The sequence below is a fragment of the Zerene cesonia genome, chromosome 29, assembly GCF_012273895.1.
Source record: "Zerene cesonia ecotype Mississippi chromosome 29, Zerene_cesonia_1.1, whole genome shotgun sequence".
NCBI classification, from domain to species: Eukaryota; Metazoa; Arthropoda; class Insecta; order Lepidoptera; family Pieridae; genus Zerene; species Zerene cesonia.
In genome coordinates this window covers 4,156,613-4,176,996 of record NC_052130.1, presented here as the reverse complement: position 1 = coordinate 4,176,996, position 20,384 = coordinate 4,156,613, and the positions used below count along the sequence as shown (strand labels likewise).

At 31.8% G+C, this 20,384-nt stretch overlaps 4 protein-coding genes across 4 annotated transcripts in view; 3 read left to right on the top strand and 1 right to left on the bottom strand.

Moving 5' to 3' along the window:
• The window catches only part of LOC119838028, a 17,132-nt gene extending 11,847 nt beyond the window's left edge, over window positions 1-5,285 (top strand). Inside the window, exons 17-25 of the mRNA XM_038363841.1 lie at window positions 1,057-1,138; window positions 1,432-1,480; window positions 1,772-1,893; window positions 2,409-2,515; window positions 3,875-4,327; window positions 4,666-4,700; window positions 4,888-4,962; window positions 5,082-5,133; window positions 5,224-5,285. Coding sequence (XP_038219769.1) covers window positions 1,057-1,138; window positions 1,432-1,480; window positions 1,772-1,893; window positions 2,409-2,515; window positions 3,875-4,327; window positions 4,666-4,700; window positions 4,888-4,962; window positions 5,082-5,133; window positions 5,224-5,285 — 1,037 coding nt within the window. The remainder of the gene's footprint in view (window positions 1-1,056; window positions 1,139-1,431; window positions 1,481-1,771; window positions 1,894-2,408; window positions 2,516-3,874; window positions 4,328-4,665; window positions 4,701-4,887; window positions 4,963-5,081; window positions 5,134-5,223) is intronic.
• A 2,938-nt stretch (window positions 5,286-8,223) lies between these two features.
• On the top strand, window positions 8,224-11,097 carry LOC119838027 (myrosinase 1-like). Its single transcript, XM_038363840.1, has 6 exons — window positions 8,224-8,311; window positions 8,396-8,520; window positions 8,861-9,531; window positions 9,790-10,098; window positions 10,324-10,562; window positions 10,908-11,097. Exons 1-6 carry the CDS (start codon window positions 8,286-8,288, stop codon window positions 11,095-11,097), a joined length of 1,560 nt encoding a protein of 519 aa, XP_038219768.1. The 5' UTR covers window positions 8,224-8,285.
• Window positions 11,098-11,435: 338 nt separating this feature from the next.
• Window positions 11,436-14,750, top strand: LOC119837886 (ubiquitin-like domain-containing CTD phosphatase 1). Its single transcript, XM_038363669.1, has 5 exons — window positions 11,436-11,686; window positions 12,272-12,453; window positions 12,704-12,839; window positions 13,623-13,834; window positions 14,040-14,750. The coding sequence occupies exons 1-5, from the start codon at window positions 11,518-11,520 to the stop codon at window positions 14,370-14,372; spliced, it is 1,032 nt and encodes a 343-aa protein (XP_038219597.1). The 5' UTR covers window positions 11,436-11,517; the 3' UTR covers window positions 14,373-14,750.
• A 3,486-nt stretch (window positions 14,751-18,236) lies between these two features.
• Window positions 18,237-20,384, bottom strand: part of LOC119837846 (cytochrome P450 4V2-like) — a 7,974-nt gene continuing 5,826 nt past the window's right edge. Inside the window, exons 6-10 of the mRNA XM_038363622.1 lie at window positions 20,230-20,278; window positions 19,828-20,014; window positions 19,427-19,575; window positions 18,543-18,722; window positions 18,237-18,403 (exon numbers count right to left, since the gene is read on the bottom strand). Coding sequence (XP_038219550.1) covers window positions 18,246-18,403; window positions 18,543-18,722; window positions 19,427-19,575; window positions 19,828-20,014; window positions 20,230-20,278 — 723 coding nt within the window. The 3' untranslated portion in view covers window positions 18,237-18,245. The remainder of the gene's footprint in view (window positions 18,404-18,542; window positions 18,723-19,426; window positions 19,576-19,827; window positions 20,015-20,229; window positions 20,279-20,384) is intronic.

Here is a 20,384-nt window from a genome sequence, read left to right as displayed (position 1 = left end):
AGCAAGACGAAAGAACAAGAAAGAGAACAATCAGGATAGAGAGACGAATTAATTTCTGGCCGTGTATTTTGATTCGATAAGAATAGAAAAAATTTGATCACGAGGCAGGTTTCGAAGCCGCGTCCTTTTGCCAAACCGTAGCAACGTCTAGCCTCTCGGCCACCCGTGATCCCACAACAGTAATAGATTTTCTTCTACTCATTCGGTTTTATGTGCGTAAGGGAAACGCTATGTATTGAGATAACTAAGAATTTATTTAAATCTTTTCCTAGCAGATGCATCATTGTGGCTATCTACATGAATTTTAGATCGATCTGTCCAGTAGTTTGGGGTGTGCGTTGATAGATCAGTCAGTTATATACTTATTAAAAATATATGATACATTGCTACTTATGTTATCATTAAAATTCGTCCAAAAACGGAATAGGATTTGAATAACGAGTGTCCAACTAAATTCTTTCCTGTGTTTATGAAATTGATACTTATTTTCCGTTTCAACTGACTTTTCCAAAAAAGACGGAGATTCATAATTCGACTACATATTTATTTATTAATTTTGGTTTGGGTACTTGATAACTCCGTGAGTTTTAAAGCTACTGACGTGATTCTTTTTATGTTTGTGTTTGTAAATTGTTATCATTCAGTACCATTTTAGAATAAGGAGGCCTTCTCCAAGAACATCGGCTTTTTTTTGTAGAAAATTTAATTCAAATCCAAAGCATGCAGAATAGACGCAAGTTTTTTTTACACATTAATTATAATTAATATAAGAAGGGATTTACACAGCTGATAATATAATTATTTCTATGAAATATGGTTTGTGTAAGGAACACAATTTTTTACAACAGATTAGCGATAAAAAAATGTTTACATATTCCATGTATTTTGTTTATTTTACAAAAACAATGATAGACTTATAAAGACGTTTTGACGGATTTTAAGCGCGTCTTATGTATTAATATTATTAACATATCCCGATGTTTCTATCACTTTACAGCGAGCGTGGTCACGGGGAGATGATAAATTATTATTTATAACATAGATATATATTTTCAGTTTGTAATAAAGCCACAGATCCGCACAAAAGGCATGGTTTTTATTGCTGTGCTGGAAAGGAATTCGGCAAAATCGGTGACAGGTGATTAAATTAAATACCGTAAAATAATATGATCTTACTTCTAAATTTTATTTCATCGGTTCAGTGGTTTAGGCATGAAAAAGAGATAGATATAATAATTTTCACTTTCTGAGATTAATATAGATTTATTCATAAAAGACTTATGTTTTGAAATAAGCATTAAAATTTAAATTACGAAACAATTCAGGTGTTACTTGAAAATTGAATATAATATTAATACGATGAATTGTAAAACTTTAATATTATATAATGAAATACTATATCTAATTGTCAACAAATAACTTTATTTACAGTTTGAAGTTGTACAATTTCATAAACGAGACGAAGATTTGTGAAGATCAGGTAATAGTAGACTTTTTCTGTATAAATAATTATGAAAAGTGAAGTCCCGTGTCCCCTAATGCGGTATTGGGCAGATAAGATTCATCTGTTTCACTGATCAATTTAATGTTCTATTTTTCACAAGTAGGTGATGAGTCTTTTGTGTCCTGCCAGAGCGAGAATTTTTTTTTGTATACCACCGGGATTCGTACCTAGGAACCCCTCGGTTCTACTACAACGACCACAGTACTGAGGCCGCCAAATAATTATCAGAATACTGTTTTTTTTTAATCAATATTTATTATATTTAAGTTTGGATCTTTTAAGTATCTTCCAGTGAATTATGAAGTATCTTCAGTGCAGAAGAATAAGACGGGAAAGCCATTCGAGAAAATACCGGCGATAAAAACAATGAAGATAAAAGATATTAAATTGTTAGTATATTTTAGATATTTATCTGTATGAACTATTAAATAGCAGCGTAGGTTGTTGGTATGATCCGTTTCTTATGCTGGAATTGATGAACCAATGCTTATGGATTTTTAACAGTAATCCGTGTTGTCACTCGCGTGATACCCGGACAAAAAATAGCCTATGTGATAATCCAGACTATAATCTATCTTTATCAAATCCTCTATACCAAATCTACTATACAATAAGCTGTTTTCGCTTGAAAGAGTATCAAACATCCATTTATACATCCATACTTATATAGTAGGATTAGATAGGATTATATTTTAATTGTATTTTTTGTTTTATATCGCAGGGTTTTATCGGAACGTTGTATGCATATAAGGTAAGGTATTTTATTACTCCTACTTCATTATGATAAGCACTTTTCGTAATTAATTATACATTTCTTAGTTACTGTATACAATTAAAGTTAGTTAAATTGTAATAAAAAATATTTTTTATAGAATTATTAAAAATATTAAATATTACATTGCAGAATCAAAAATCCTGCACCAATGATAAAAAACCTCTATAAAGGTTTAACGAAATCTCGCAAAAATCCCAACGGCGTACAATATGCAAAAGACACTATTTTCAATAAAGGTATGAAATATACTATATAATATTATTTACAATACGATATAAAATTTTCCAAGTAAAAATTATTGTATTTTATAAAAATTTTCAAATATTAGAGATATTTTATTCTTTACAGCTTTTGGAGGCAAATCGAATTTTCCCGTTGTTCAATCAAGGTAAATTTTTTCGTAAAATGTGTTTTTCTTTATAATTTACATAAAATAAATGGAAATTAAGGGACTCAAAGAAATTGATGTTTTTTTCCTTTCCACTATATACAACGTTTCTCTTCAGGATCGTATTCTCTTAATCAATAGCATCATATTCCTTAATTTTTTTGATGTTAACCATAATTATTTTTACCAAAAAGTTCGTGTCAATATGTTGACGAAACTATAGTTCAAGATCGTGGTACTCAGATGCGCCAGAAGTCGAATGTTGTTTCATCTAAAGCTTTTTGTGGTAAGAATCTTTCCGGCTAATAAAATTTTGACAAGATATCTGTATCATCTATCCATATGATGTCTAATGATGGTCCCAAGGATATGTATTAGGATATATAATACGTAGGTAGTATGTAGATGCTTAAATGCATTTCCCAACCATATTTCCATATCCTTATTTTAATTCGTTTGTTTGTAAGGATAAGCTTGTGTATTTCAAATTTAATTAACATCAGTTCAATGATTTAAACATGAAAGCTTATCATATACAGATGGAGCTACTTTCGAAATAATTAAGGATCTTATATATGATCACATTCATAGACTGTGTCCAGGCAGTGGGAACATAGGGTATGGGCTGATGATGATTATAATTATATATCATCACAAAAGACAAGACAATAGCTATTGATTTAAAGCACATTATCTAAATATAAACTGTGTAGTTATAGTAACGATTAATTATGTTGTGATTATATTAATTTATGATCATTGGTCAGGTTAAGCTTCTGAATTTCAATAAATTAAGACTCAAATACTTTAAAGATGCGGCAGTTGAAGTTGTCAATCAAACTTGCACCTGTGCTACGCAAAGTAGAAATATCAATTGTGTGGATAAAGGATGTTGTACTGATGCAGATGATAAGAAAATATCTGGTAGGACATCATTATTTCTATGTGCCGAAATTTAAAGAAAAATGGCGATGTATAATAACTTGGTTGTTTGTTTTGTGCATTTAGTATTCATATAATAATTTCTTATGCAAGATACTTCATATTAGACACAGTTAAATAAAACATTGATATCACACAAATAATAAGAGTTAAAAATTTATTTATATTCCGTTTTGAATCCATCTACTCAAAACATTTAATTTTTCATACTTTTTTATGGTATTGACTATAAGGGTAATAATTGAATAAACCATAACCTTTTTAGAACTACTCACCTCTAATAAAACCCCACATCGCGACACAAAGGAACAGGAAGTTTCTTCTGATTACACGACGTCCATGAATGATGAAAGCTCTAGCACATCTAATGTATTCAGTCACAGCGATGACACAAAAACAGACACCACTATTTGCAGTCGAGTTGCTGTCAATTTAATTGAAGAGACACCAGTTAGAGCTAAGATAAATAGACACGTTAAGAAAATTAAAGTCAACGTAACGACCAAAACGAATCAAGGCACAACGACAGATTTCGCCAAGTTTCGTGATGTCAGTACAATAACCGATGATTGGTGGAGTCCCATAGTAGAAAGGAAAACTATCAAACGCATGAAGTATGAACCGGCCAATAAGTACAAATTAACCCAGGACAAATGCATATCTACGGATAGACATCGAATTGTTAAATTTTTGAGTCGCGCGCAGATCATACCGAGAGGTGAGTTCTTTAGAATAGTGTCCAACGGCTGTTTTTATTCGTTAAATTTAACGGTATTAAACTACTTATTTGTTATTTTTTTAATAATAATAATAAAAATCTTTATTTATCCATACCTTAGTCAATAATATTGCATATACATGGCTTGAATTCTTGAACAAAGGAAGGCCGAGCCTGTATCTTAGACGACAGTATCTTCCCACTATGTTTTTAATACAATTTAGTACAATATATCATGACAGTATATCGTGAAATATATACACTATTTCATACTTATACAATTTTAATAGGAAATAATACAAGCGTGCGTAAGGTAACAATATAATATTTTCTTTCAGAAGATATTCTGTCTCCTTCGCGGTATCTGTTAGAGGTAAGTTTAACTATTTAAACAATTTCGAGTTGGTGTTAAAATATTTAAATGACAATTTTGTATTTCGATTTTGTCGAAAAATTACTGTTTCTAGCATTATTTCGTTTTCGTATCATAATTTCCCACTACCCTTATTGTGTATGTATGATAATGATAATATGATAATTTTAACATGTTTTTTTTACAGTCCCAAAAATACTACAATGAGTTATTCACTTCGAAACTGTTTGCACCACATTTATTTCCTGTTCTTGTAACAAAGGTAAGATTAAAAAATTATTTAATCCTTTATATCTTATGATATAGGTGGAAATCATGATCAAATGGAATATATAGACCAAAAATATGTTTTGTGTAGATATTTGTGTAATATTTTTTCAGAAGGAAAAGGATAAAGCTTTACTGAAGAGTCGTTACAATAATCTTCGTAAAAGTGAGTTATTGTTAATGATACTTGTTATAAAACTTTTGCTTATGTCTTGACGAAATGTTATACCACAAATATATGAAATTCTACTTTCAGACAGAAAAACTAAACGACTAGAAGACTGCAGTTCACCGCGTTTAAAGGTTTATACTTTTTAAATATAATATTGTCATACCTGCTTTAACTATATTTCTTTCTCATTTAAATACTTATCACAGTAATATTATAAACAGGCCAGGCGTTGGCTTCGCCAGTGGTACATATGTACCTATAGCTTTCCTCAATAAATGGGCTATCTAACACTGAAAGAATTTTTCAAATCGGACCAGTAGTTCCTGAGATTAGTGCGTTCAAACAAACTCTTCAGCTTTATAATATTAGTATAGATGTGAAAGGTTGTGTTTGGATGTGTGTCTGTCAATCACGCTGAAACAACTGAACGGATTTTGTTGAAATTTTGTATATTTTTATCTTTTTTTTTATGTCACAGTCGGCAATGGCGGTGGACGCCCGATGGCAAGCGCCACCACCGCCCATGAACATTTGTAGAGGCGTTAAGTCGATTATAGACCTAACGCCTCTACAAATTAATTGCCGACTTTAAATTGGGAAGGGATTAAGAAAGGATTGGCGAAACGAATAAAGGAAAGGACTGGGAAGGGGAAGGAAAAGGAAAAGGATATGGGCCTCCGGCTCCCTCACTCACCGAACGAAACAGCAGAATGCTATTTCACGCCGGTCTTCTGATGGGGTGTGGTACTTCCCCGGTGCGAGCTGGCCCAATTCGTGCCCAAGCGTGCTCGACTACCACATACAAGATTTTTGATAACTTTTATTCCGATAACAAGCGTCTAGTGTTTAAAAAAAATGTTAATTTTTTTACTAAATCTTTAAAGGGCTCGAATATATTTGCTGATAAAACATGCAGCGAAAAGAGTATATGGAAATGTCAAAAATGTGTCAAAAGAGAAAATCGTAGGAGGCTGGATAAAAAATCTTGAAGTATGTTTATAAGGTACATTTTTTTTACTTATGATGCACATAGTTATCGAGCAATATTTATGAAATATACATACTGAACTCACGGAGTCACTGACGTCAATTTTATATGAAGGAAAGGTTTAAAACAGTTATTTTAACTGATCATTTAATCTGTACTGTGAATAGTGGTTATACACTAGAGCATTTACTTGTAAGTATCAGAACATTATAGTATTATGTTATTTGTGATCGAGCATTCTATGAAATAGGTACAAAACACAGATAACAAAATACCTAGATAACTAGGTACAAACCAAAATTTACAGGAAAGTACAATGAAATGTGACCAAATAAATGAACACTGGCTATTAGCATGACGCTCGAAGAGAACCTTCGTTATGATGTTAAAAAAATTATTTAAATACTCCAGTGTGTACACGGTTTAACTCATCATTCTCTATTTTTTTTTCAGATTATAAAGTTAAATGTTCAAAATGTACGTTGTGTGATGTTTTGAGAGCTGGAAATTTTTGTCTGTATTTATTTTTGTACTATTTTATTTGTAATGAAAGTAAATAAAATTTAATTTGTTGATATGATGTTTTTTTAGTGACGCTTTAATATCAAGTTAAAAGTACGAGGGTCTTGCTATAATTTTTATTTTCTTGTTAGCTTTTCTCCTGTGGCTTCCCCGGCGAAGTTAAAGTTCCCATGGGAATGAGATGAACTACCACGTTAAACTGTAGCCTATATCACTCTCCTCCCTTCAAACTCTTTACCAAATACAATAATCATATAAAAAGAATCGCTATTCTGCAACGTGAAGTAGACAAATAAAAAAAAATAAACAAGTTTTCGCAATTATTTTTATTTAATTAAATGTTACTAGCTGCGCCCCGCTGCTTCACCCGCGTAAGTCCATATCCCGTAAGAATATCGGGATAAAAAGTTGCCTATATTCAGATGTCCTGCTCTCTACGTACCAAATTTCATTGCAATAGGTTCAGTAGTTTTTGCATGAAAGAGTAACAAACACACACACCTTACAAACTTTCGCATTTATAATATTAGTAAGAAGAATACGAGTAAATCTATATTCTGTGCTACCTATTCGTACATTGTCTGGACGTCTTAACATATTGTATCAATTTACTAAAAAAATCATACAACATGAATCCGTTATCTTAGAAGCTTTTTTTGTATTGGACTATGTCAGATTTTCATAAAATTTCTAATAACCTTGCTTAGTTAGTTTTGTTAAACTCCCCTATTGCCCTAAATCCATACTATTATCATGAGTGACATTTCAATCATTAATCAATCAGCGTCTTATAGGTACTTTTAGTTATACGCACGACACTCGGAAACTCGCCCCAGATCCGTCCATAATGAACCGGTATAAAAATAAAAAATAAAAAGATAGCAGTCCTAGAGACTGCTGTAGAGAGTGGAAGTGGGTACTATTAAAATTAGAAATTTCATAACATTAACAATTAGCGTATCGCCTATAACTGTTCTTCTGATAATATTTGCTCAATTTGGTAAAATAAATTTTCACATCAAAAAAATAAAACATACTATTCTTTACATTTATCTCTTTCTAAAATCCCTTCCTTGTAAAAACTATTTCCCTACGCTATCTTTTTTTATCCTATTTATCAAAATTAATTCAAATCGATTCGCTGGTTCACACAGGATAACATAACACACATTAATAATAAAGATCCGACGGACAGTTGAATATTATTATTTCTCTGTCTACTGTTTTGTCAACTCTACCATTGTATTGCTGAAGATGATCTCACATAATGGAAGCTGTAGGGGGGTATTCTTTATTGAACACAGAATTGTGTGCATATCGGATAGGTTTGAGAATCGGCTAATATCTATTTTTCATACGATATTCTTATAAGAGTACCGCAGAACAGCGTTTGCCGGGTCAGCTAGTTATCTCTAAAATTGTGTTTAATAAATAAATTTACATTTATATGTATTCTTCGAAAATATCCGCAATCAACAAAGGCATTATCAATTCTGTGTCAGTAGTAAATTTGTGTCTATAAAAAATCACAAAGAGTTACTTAATATTATTTCAAATTAAACCAATTATTATGATTGTTTGAGAAACACCCACTGTATTGTAATATGATCAGTCTGCTCGTTAGCACCTTGCTGTGATGTCTCCTTCCATTTATTCATTTCTGTAAGTCTGATATATTCTGATTAAGAAATTTATCTTTAAATATTTTTGAGTTATCCCTATTTTTAATTTCTACTGCTATTACAGTTTTCTACAATTAATTAGTATGAATCAAGTTGCATCTAAAAGTAAAGTGAGAAGTTTTCCAGAAGGATTCGTCTTTGGAGCCTCGACGTCGGCATACCAAATCGAGGGAGGTGCATTCGATGACGGTAATTATTTTTATTTGGCTTATTTTAAATTTATATTTTATGAGCAGTAATGTAGCTACATAAATAAACTCTCATGGTCTTTGAGTCGGGCGTAAATTTCATCAATCACTTCTTTCGAACTAATAACTTTTAACGTAACGTTCAACCCAGATGAAGCCGGGCCAAGTGGCTAGAGGAATATTTTATGTCATAGTTTTACCGACTACTTGAATGCAACAACTTTCCGTCGATCTTCTATGGAGGCGTGCGTTGACCCCGATGCGAGCTGGCCCTATAGGTGCCGAAGCATGCTCGGCTCTCAAATGAAATGACGGACGAAATAATAATATATTTATTACAGGTAAAGCTTTATCCATATGGGACGTAGCATCTCACGAGAAACCTTCTCCAATTAAAGATGGAAGCACAGGCGATGTGTCTGCTAATTCTTATCATTTTTACAAACGCGATGTAGAAATTATGAAAGACCTTGGCTTAGATTTCTACATATTCTCAGTTTCATGGCCAAGAATTCTCCCTGATGGCTTTACAAATAATGTCAATAAAGGTGGCATTGACTTTTATAATAAACTAATAGATGAAATGATTTACAATAACATAAAACCATTCATAACGATGTATCATTGGGATCTGCCTGTGCAGTTGCAGAAACTTGGAGGTTGGACCAATCCATACATAGCAGATTGGTTTAAAGATTACGCTAGTGTTTTATTTGAAAATTTTGGAGACAGAGTGAAGCACTGGATCACTATTAATGGTCCTAGTGAGATTTGCAACGACGGGTATGGTTCAGACCTATTGCCTCCGACGTTAAACATGACTGGAATAGGCGGATATATGTGTGCTAAAAACGTTCTTCTGGCTCATGCCAGTGCTTATCACTTATATGATGAAATGTATAGAGAGCACCAGAATGGCACGATTGGTATTGCATTGAATTTCACATGGTTCGAACCGACGTCGGATAATCCTGATGACCATCATGCTACGTGGGATGCAAAACAGTTCTTAGTGAGTATATGTTTAATCATAAGTCGTCTTCTATAAAATGTATCCTTACGGTCTCCAGGCAAAGAGTAAAAAAAAAGGAAAGTAAGGAATAAAATGTATCCTATGGAGGAACATAAATTTTCATTGGATCATTTCTATTCTGTAAAAAAAATACATTTTATTTACGACATAATGGCTATACCAAAAAGGAATGTAATGACGCTGATGTGACGTCATTAGTTTACAATATAAAACACTAGAATATTGTGCTATTTTCAGTTCGGTGCATACGCGCATCCAATATTTACAAAAGAGGGTGATTTTCCTGAAGAATTTAAAAGGAGTGTTGCAGCAAAAAGCGCTGAACAAGGGTTCAAGCGATCGCGTCTTCCAGAACTAACAGCCGCTGAAGTGACTGCTATACGAGGATCGTCAGACTTTCTAGGGTTCAATTCGTATACAACTAAAATGGTGTACAGAGACGCATCGATCGAAGGCATGTACCCGGTACCATCGTATATGGATGATATGGGTGCGGTGATTGTAAAAGATTCAACGTGGCCTCAATCACAGTCAGACTGGCTGCAGGTAAAGTGTAAGGGGTAAAATTATTACTTACTCGCTAGCCCTGTTTCATTATAATCTGTCTGATAGTTAGTAAGTAACAATAACATTATTGCATTCATTATTTAGACTGGGTAATATGCTGTGGAATCTAGTAAAATTTTTAAAATATAAGATGTACTTGAATCTGAAATTTTGTAAAATATTTTATATTAGCACTATCTTTCCTCAATGTGTTTGTCTCTGCAGGAAGTGCCATGGGGATTTTACAAAATGTTACAAGAAGTGAGCAGACTGTACGATAATCCACCGATTTATATAACTGAAAACGGCTGGTCAACATCTGGTGGACTACTCGATGAAGACAGGATACGTTATTTAAGAAACTATTTATCTGCTCTGTTGGACGCAATAGACGCCGGCTGTAATGTACAAGGTTATAGTGTTAGGAGTATGATTGACTCCTTTGAATGGAGGGATGGATATACGTAAGTATTTCATAACCAAAAGCTAATAGATCAAAACAAGGCTATAACGAGTAACTCTCAGATTCATTTTGTGTCACCATAACTAGGACTCTACCAAAACTGTACCATATTATCGTCCCCCAGACTAATTTGTTTTAAATGTTTGGAGTGAAGGGACTGTTTTTAAGACGCTTTAATTAGCTTCACCTGTATGTTTGGCGGTCAGTATATAACCGACTCCATTAGTCTTCATTTTGACCCATTTTAAACAGATAGATTCAAACTTAATACACATATCCAAAATCAGTGACAATTAATATTTTTATTTTAAACGACAACTTAAATAATCTTTGATTTATTCATTAGGGCAAAGTTCGGATTATATGAAGTGGACTTTTCGAACGAAGATCGCTCAAGAACGCCAAGAAAATCGGCCTTTATTTACAAAGAAATCATAAGAAGTAAATTACTTGACCCACACTATGAACCTGAAGTGTATCTCGAGGAAGTTCCTGAAAACGAAGAAAAAAAGGACGATTACATATACAAAAAATAAATAAATACATATATTATTAATCATTATGGGTATTTATTTTAATAAAAAATCAACCTATGTTATGTTTAAAAATTGATGGGTATCACGCCATATTTTGGAGTTATCCTTCTGGAATGCCCGAATAAAATTAAATAAGTTGCTTTTTTAGATTCATCCTAAAAAAATCACGTATACTATGTGAAAACTGGTGCGAACAGCTCGTATGTTATTAAACATAAAACAAAGTATATTATCACAACGAGAATAATTAGTTATTGTTAATATATTTATATAGGAACGCATCTATAATCTATCTAAAAAAATGCACTGTAATTTTGACATTGACTTAAAATCCGGCATTCACATGAAACGTAAATGTCAATTGTTTTGTTTATGTGTAAGTGTTATCGTTACACGTTTTGTTAATAATTAAATGGAAAAATGTGTGATTTAGATCAACCTATAAAGTTGTTTGTGAAGTGGAATGGAAAGGAATACGATCTTCCGGAACTTTCGCGGTCGGATTCGGTAGCAATGTTGAAAGTCGCCATAGAAAATGCCACAGGAGTTAGACCGGAAAGACAAAAGCTTCTCAATGTTAAATTTCAAGGTATAATTATATGTAATGAATGGTCTGCGTTAACACATTTAATATGAGGGTAAAATTAAGTTTTAAATACCGTATGGTAGTATTGGGATCAATCGGATTTACCAATTGTATTAAAAAAGTATTAAGATGTATTAAAAATGTAACCGAAATTTTGAGAAATATTTGCTTCATTCATCATATCTCTCTGGATAGATTGCATATTCCTATCTTCTATACACTAATTATTTATATATTATATTATATACCAGGAAGTATACATTGACACTTCATATAATTGCGATACTGTCACAGAAATCGTGTTATAATTTGAAGTCATGGTTTCACAGGCGAGCGGACACTTATCATAATATAAGGAGTGGTTTTCACCACTAACTCATAATGTTGCTAGCTATTCAACACTCTTTGTAATAATTTCTATACATTTTTTGTAATAAAAAATTCTTAGTCAAATTGATTACCTCCTTCTTTGAAGTTGGTATAAAAATTACAGAAGCTAAACATAAAGATTCATATCAGGAAACACTGTGAAACTCATATGCAACTATGCAGCTTAATGCTTATGGAGTAAATGTTATTTTTATACAGGAAAGGTAGCAACAGATAACTACACTCTATCAGAGTTGAATTTGAAACCAAATCTCAAAATAATGATGATGGGGTCTTTAGAAGAAGCAATACAAGGAGCTCAATCTAAACCTGATATTGGAGATGAAGTTATTAACGATTTGGATATTGAAGAGGAAGAAGTAGATGTAGAAAATCAAGAAGTATTTAATTTATAATTATTTAGAAATCAAGAATATAAAGTATTATAATTTTAAGTAAAGTTCTAATAACATAAAGGATGGTAAACTAAAATTGTGATATGATAAATCTATAAATTATCCCCTGCTTATTTATTTTTTATTTAAATCTTATTTATTTAATAGAAGATAAAGCTGTTAATGTTGTTAAAATAGGTTATTTATAATTATTATGTATTTTATGTTATTATGTGCATAATTTAAACTTTTACAGATTTATTTAGCAAAAATCAACAAAAGGGTGCGAGATTATAAAATTAAAGTTTTAAATGAACCAAGACCTGATAAGAAATTGTTAGTATTGGACATAGACTACACTCTGTTTGATCATAGATCAGTAGCAGAAACAGGTATGATGTTAATTTTTTTTTATTACCATTATAAATGTGATAGTTCATTGTTTGAATGTTTGTCTGTCAATCATGCTGATACTACTGAATGGATATTTATGAAATTTGGTATACAGACAGGGTTTGAGATGACTTGGGTGATAGGCTACTTTTTCCCGATTAATTGCTCCCTTGGGATAAAACAGGTATCACTTAATCCATTGTAAATGTCCTTATTCCATGTGGGATAAGCCAGCGGTCAGAAGCTAGTTATCCAAATTTTTAAGGCACAATTGTGATTCTGTGTTTGGGAAGTCAAGATTATACCAATTAACTATAGTGCTGAAATTAAAACACTACATAATATGTCACATAAGAACAATGCAATATTAATCTGTTTAAAAATTGTGATCTGTAACAAACTGATTACAATTTAATGCATTACCTTTCTATAGATTATAATCTAACAATGTGAAACCGTTTACTTGTGAAATGGGCATTTGATTGTAATATGATGTATTAGGTTCCATTCTGTTTATTTAAAAACTACACAGAAATAGAGCTCCATTGTCTTGCAAACTGCACCTGATGAATATTCTGAAAAAGTAAATGCTTGGCATTATACTTGACAGGAATTTTATTGATCTAATGGCAACATATTATATTATGCATTTCCACTGCCTCAATCTGTGAAAGATCATTATGGGAGTGTTATATAGTATATTGACAACTTAATCCAAAATATCAATAAATCTTTAGTGTTGTAAATCAATAAAAAATTTACATATTTGACATTTATTTCAGGTTATGAATTAATGCGTCCATTCCTACACGAATTTCTGACGTCGGCGTACAAGGATTATGACATTGTGATCTGGTCGGCGACTGGTATGAAATGGATAGAGGAGAAGATGAAATTATTGGGTGTTTCAACACACCAAGACTATAAAATAATGTTCTATTTGGATTACTTAGCTATGATTACCGTTCACACTCCTAAATATGGCACTATTGATGTAAGTACTTCTCTAGTTCAGTATGCAATATTAATCTATGGTGTAGTTTTTTTTTTGTATTTATATAAGAGAGAGATAAACATCAGTATGTTTATCTCTCTCTTTCTCTCGGTTATAAATTCTTATAGTTAATTAAATAACCTATCAGTACCTTACAAACTCGAAAAACATTGAAATTATTAATTACTACATATAATATTTACAGGTAAAACCGCTTGGCGTAATTTGGGGTAAATACCCTCAATACAGCTCAAAAAACACAATAATGTTCGACGACATACGAAGAAACTTTATCATGAATCCGAAAAGCGGATTGAAAATCCGAGCATTCCGACAAGCGCATTTAAATAGAGACAAAGATAGGGAATTATTGCATTTATCTGGTTACTTACGAGAGATAGCCCGGCATTGTGATGACTTCGACACTCTGAACCACAAGAAATGGGAGAAATATAAACCGGAGAAGAGAAAGCAAGCGGGCAGTAAACGAAAAGCCGATGATAACGCTGATAACTCCGGTGCAACTGCTAATGAATAAGTTTATATACATTCAGCCTCAAGGCTTAAGACTGCAAATAAGACTTTTACAGCTTTATAACGAAAATCTTAGATAATTCACGGTCTTACTCAAACAATTCAAGTGATGTTAAAGACTAAAGTGTAACCGTCTCAATATGCGCCAGATAAGTGATAAAATTCTCATTTTGTGGTAAGACTGATAGTGTTCATGTATTTATATTATATGCACCAAATACGTATCGATTAGTAGTTCAGTATTGCAATTAAAAATAATAAATAAAAACAATGGCTGGAGTCAAATTGTGCCTCTACTAAATATTTTATCTGGTTCTATTTATTTGTACTTATTGGTTTTCATTGTGTAGAAAATTGACATTATATTTACTTAAAAGTTGTATCTTATTTATTATTATTAACTAACCCAAAATTACCTAGCTAGCGTGATCATATTAGGAAAGTATTGCTTTAATTTAATTTAATTTCAAATCTAAGGTCTTTAAATTTAATGTTAAGACACAAACATGAATTCATTGGATCCCGCACTAGGCAATGCCTGTCGTGCGGGACCATAAACAAGTAACATTAATAATTATAAAAAATCTGAGCGGCGACATTTTCATAACGTGTTTAAATTCATACTATATATAGATAATACTCAAGAATATAGCAATTTTATTTTTTTAATCTTAATTATTAGAATATATTTGCTCTGTACGCTTTATAATTTAATGTTATTTTAATCCCCATTTGTACCAGCAATCCATATTTAATTTCCAGTATGTATGACTTTCACATACATATTAAGAAATGTAAAATAAATTGATATTGAAATTACAAAATAAGACTAAGAACTAAGAAAATTATAATTTCAAACAAAAGTTTTATAATTGCCGAGATTTATTCATTCTACCTACTTATACCTACGGTAGATTTAAAAGTGCCTTTTTTCATTTTTTGATGACACTAAATAAATTTATTTATCTGTGTATCTGTCATGATGCGAATTCTTATTTTAATATGTAGTACCAGTGAAACTGATGGTCAATATTCATAACTACTTTTTAGGAGAATTATTTTTTATTATTAGTGCTCTGTCTTTTTTGTTGGTATAAATATTTATGAGTTACTCAATACGTATTCATCCATACTGTAATTAGTTATTAGTTGACTTAGGAAAGTGTAGGTATTTTCTTTTAAATGAAGGTTTTTGTTCTAGAACAAAATAGTTATCACAAACATATTATTTCATGTTATATTATAAATTTGTGCAACCCTTACAGTCGCGCGTCCGATTTAAACTTGACCGATTTATTTATAGAGCGGGAACCGGAAATCTTTATTATTCCACTGCTCGATTGAGAGGGTCTCTTATAAGTTATAATGGTGATTTTGGTCACTTCTTGTAGTCTCACTTTCTAATTAATAATAAATAATTCACTAGCCAAAATAGGGACAACACTAAATTTATTGATTTTGAATTTATGCTAAGAATTGCCTATCATATTTATGAAATAAAGTTAAAAAAAAACACAATTTCAAGGTTTCGTCTTTTTATTAATTACAATACACTTCATAAATATAATTTTCTTTAAATCAGCCTTTTTCATTATTCCATGTTAAAATTGTAAGCAGTGTGACATTTAAGGCACACAAATTATTTATTTTTTTGAATAACAGTAGGTAAATAGATATATAGTGATATATAGGCTTGCAATGCCTATGCATATATGCCTTGCTATACCTTTAAAATTAACAATTAAACTATGTCGCTCTACTAATAAATGAGCGTAAATTCGAATGATGCGTAAATCGATAACATGTTCTCATTATAAATTTCATGTAATTTAACAACCAATTGTGTTTTGCGCCAGGTCAGTCCAAAATCCAGTAATTATCTTTACTTAAAATTCTAAATAATATAATATAATAATGACATTTAAAAATAATTTATTCATGATATAATTTTGTGGCTGAGAATTTGTATATATTAAATGAGCAGCCATCATCTAGACAAGTGTGAACTGTATGGCAGAAGATGGCACCTTTCCACTCTAAACATAATAAAAAGCAATATATAGTCTAAATAGTATTAACAAGTCTATAAGTACAATATAATAAAACATTATTTAAGTAAAAATAAAACTACAAAATGGCAACATTTATAAAAAGAGTATCAAAAGTGTTACAAATTAACTCATACTTTTGTAAAATCTATGTTAATTTTTTAGCTCTATGTCATATTGAGCTTGAGAAACTAAATTACTGTACTTATGTTCTTTGTAAGATTGCACTTGATCAATACATATTTCAAAGAATTATAACAAATAGTAAATACTATTGAGCAGGGTGGCTCAGCGCAGGCAACACAACCTGGCCATAACAGATAGTAATACATTATATTTAAATAATCATCATAAATATTGAATTAAAGTTACAACAACTGTTTTAATAGGTAATGAAAAATATTACACAATTCTTGCTCGTGATGTAATAATGCAGATTACATTTGTTGTTTCTTCTAATACTCATAAAATTCAACTAATATTATAAATGCAAAAGTTTGTAAGGATGTGTGTATGTTTGTTGTTCTTTCACGCAAAAACTACTGAACCAATTGCAATGAAATTTGGTAAGTGGCTAGCGAGACAACGGGAATAGCATATAGGCAACTTTTTATCCCGATACTCCTACAGGATGCGGTCTTACGCGGGTGAAACCACAGGGCGCAGCTAGTTGTAATAAATTCATAAACACTCTTCAATTCTTCAGTTTCAATCAAAGCAACTGCAATCACAATCACATCCATCTGAATTGCTACAGCAGTCTGCATCACCGCTGTTCACTTCTCCGCTAGACTCGCAACATGAGCTGATGCAATCTCCGCAATTATCACAGCAAGCGTCCGTACATTCTCCAATTTGTACACAGCACCAAGCTATACAGCGGCACAAAAAATATATATCGTATTGATCGATTACATACGGAGCACAACAACAATCATCATTAATTCTTTGCCTTCTATTTTCCTCCGATTCTGAATCCGGAGCCTCTGGTATTTCGTGATTACTGCTGAGTGGCTGTGTCACTATCAAGTGTTCTTGATTTAAAATAGGTTCAGAGGTTGGATTACTATCTGATGTATCTGTTTCTAATGCAGTGTTTGAGATATCATTGTTAATGATAGGCAATGCATTCAGAACTTGTTCGGCCATTACTAACGTAGTTTAGTTTTACTTAAAAATAGTTCTGTATTAAACTTTCTGTTTTAAAGTAAGACTTTGTGTCTTTTAGAATTTTCATTACCTATCATTGCAATTTACGCTTAATACTAATATATAATAGTCGTATATATGAACTTAATTATCTATAAAATGTAAAAATCTAAGAAGTTTTCCCTAAAATCACAGCCTGAATTGCACATACATATAAAATTTGACATTATAAAGTTATTAATGTCGCAACTCGCATGCATTGACATATTTTGATGTAGGGATTGTCAATTGTCATGCGACCGCATGTCATTGCGTTTTTTTTTCTCGATTATGGCCGAGGCCGACTTTTTGCCACTTAAAATATCATACATTTGCCAAATTAACATCACCTGCGTAAGTTACAATAGGAATTTTGTATATTCGCAAGACCGCAAATTAGCAAAAATTCTAATAACAGGTACTATCAGTTTACATCTTATTTTATGTCCATTATACTATATATATATATATATATATATATATATATATATATGCCATACGTGCGTAACGCATGAAAGCCGTGAAGTATATACATATAAACATAGGTATATATCATTCGAACTCTTGTAGATCACTTCTTTCATACTGATATAAGTAGAGTCCAGATTTCAAATGAAACAAAATGTGAATTACATAAACTATTATTTATTTCTAAGTTCTATGTATATCTCATGACCATTACTGGGCTTATTAATTCCATGATTCTTAATTACCATGTTCTTGTAATTACCACTTATTTTAAAATGGCGTAGAATATGTGCCAGAGTAACTTTCATGGTCATAAAAGCGTAGGCCTTACCTAAAAATAAACACAATTAAAACATTTTTTTTGACTACATTTTTCAATAAAACAAATGTAGATATTATGTCTAGATACAGTACATTATACGTGTTTCTATTAGTTTTTTTATTATATTATGGTGAATGATAATAATTACCTATACAATTTCGTCTCCCGTATCCAAAAGCTCCAAAGACGTTGGGATTTTTCGGAAGTCGAGTGGGATCTAGCCATCTCTCAGGGTGATACTCTTCAACATCTGGACCCCACATGGGATGGTGAAGTACTCCATATAAAGATATAATACACAAGTGGCCCTTTCGGAGCACTGTATTTTCTAGAAAGATAATTGAAATTTGTTTTATTTAACCCTCCGTGTTTTGAATGACATACCCCAGTGGTTTCAAATTTTAAATGTTTATTAAAAAAATTATGAATGAAAGGGACGAACAGAGAAATAACGGATGTCATTTTAAGTCTGTCTTGTAACACATTAGTAGTAGCTTGACGGTTGGTTTTTTGAAGATTACCTCTATACCAAAGGCAAAGAGAGTCATAATATCAAAAGTTTCCTCAAAATTTGTACATAATAATGTATATGTATTTCTAGATACTCGTTTAAGTCTCTGTTAATGTCATGTTTGAATACAATAAATTTGGTGAGAGAACGCTTGAAACTACGAAAGAAAGCGAAGCTTGAAACCACGGTGACCATTGGGTATGCATTTTGAAGCGTCCGTATTTTTTATTATTTTTTTCTTTTTCTTTATTAATCTAAGCGGCTCATTACAAAGTGTATATATCATGTACACAAAGTGTATGTGTCATAGTCAAAACACATTTCAAAAAATCTCGCGTGAGATTTTGGGAGACACAGAAGACCGGCGTGAAATAGCATATACAAGTGCAGTACCTGTTATGTCATCGTTTGCAAAGGATTGATGGGGCACCTGGCTATCACCGCCCATGAACATCAGCAGAGGCTCCAACTAGGCCAAGTTCATCACTCTCAGACTTCCTCATAATATAATGTGTACTTACTCAGTTGTATATCATCAGTTATGACACGCGCAGTTAGTGGTGCTACAGTACAATATCGGATTGTCTCTTTCAACACGGCTTCGAGGTACGTTAGTCCTGATAGGTCTTCCTTTAACACATCCCTGTCTTGGTCAAAAATCTTTTGGATCCTACAATTAGAACATGAATTCCATTCTTCAATTATATTACCGAGTGTTCGAATGTAAGGAAACACGTCTGCTAATATGTTCGAAATGTTAGAAAAAAAAGTATTTAGAATTCATGATCACATTGCATTAACATTCGATTACCTAATCATTATACATTTAAATCTTTAGTATTTAAGGTTTGTTTTGACGAAATATACGTAGATTTATCTGTGGTATTTTTATGCGGTTAACAAAGATGTGAAAAAAACTCACTCCTGGTAACACTTCTCTTGAATTTCAGGATAAGTACCAAGCAACACTAAGGTGAAGGTCAGAATTGAAGAACTTGTCTCAAATCCAGTGAGAATAATATTGTTCATTTCATCCTTGATGTCTTTTTCCTTTAAAAGCACATTATCGAAGTCCAATAGGCGATGCAAGAATGGTTTAAATTTAGTATCTGAAATTAAACTTCAATGTAATTCCGATCCTACAACTTATGTTTAAAAAGCTTAAAATCGAATATTTTATAAATACAATAAATGTAAACTGTCATAGCTACACTCTGTATACATCATTTAATTAACATCAGTCGTAGCATTTCCGAAAATAACAAAATACAATAAATATATTACAATTTTTAGTTGTTACATACTGTGATGCTTTCAATCATACCTGATTTATTACTGTATTCACTGGGCTCTGCTCTTCTTTTCCTTAAAACCTGCAATTGTTGAAACGTAATTAATCACCTATATAATACTAGCTGCGCCCCGCGGTTTCACCCGCGTAAGTCCGTATCCCGTAGGAATATCGGGATAAAAAATAGA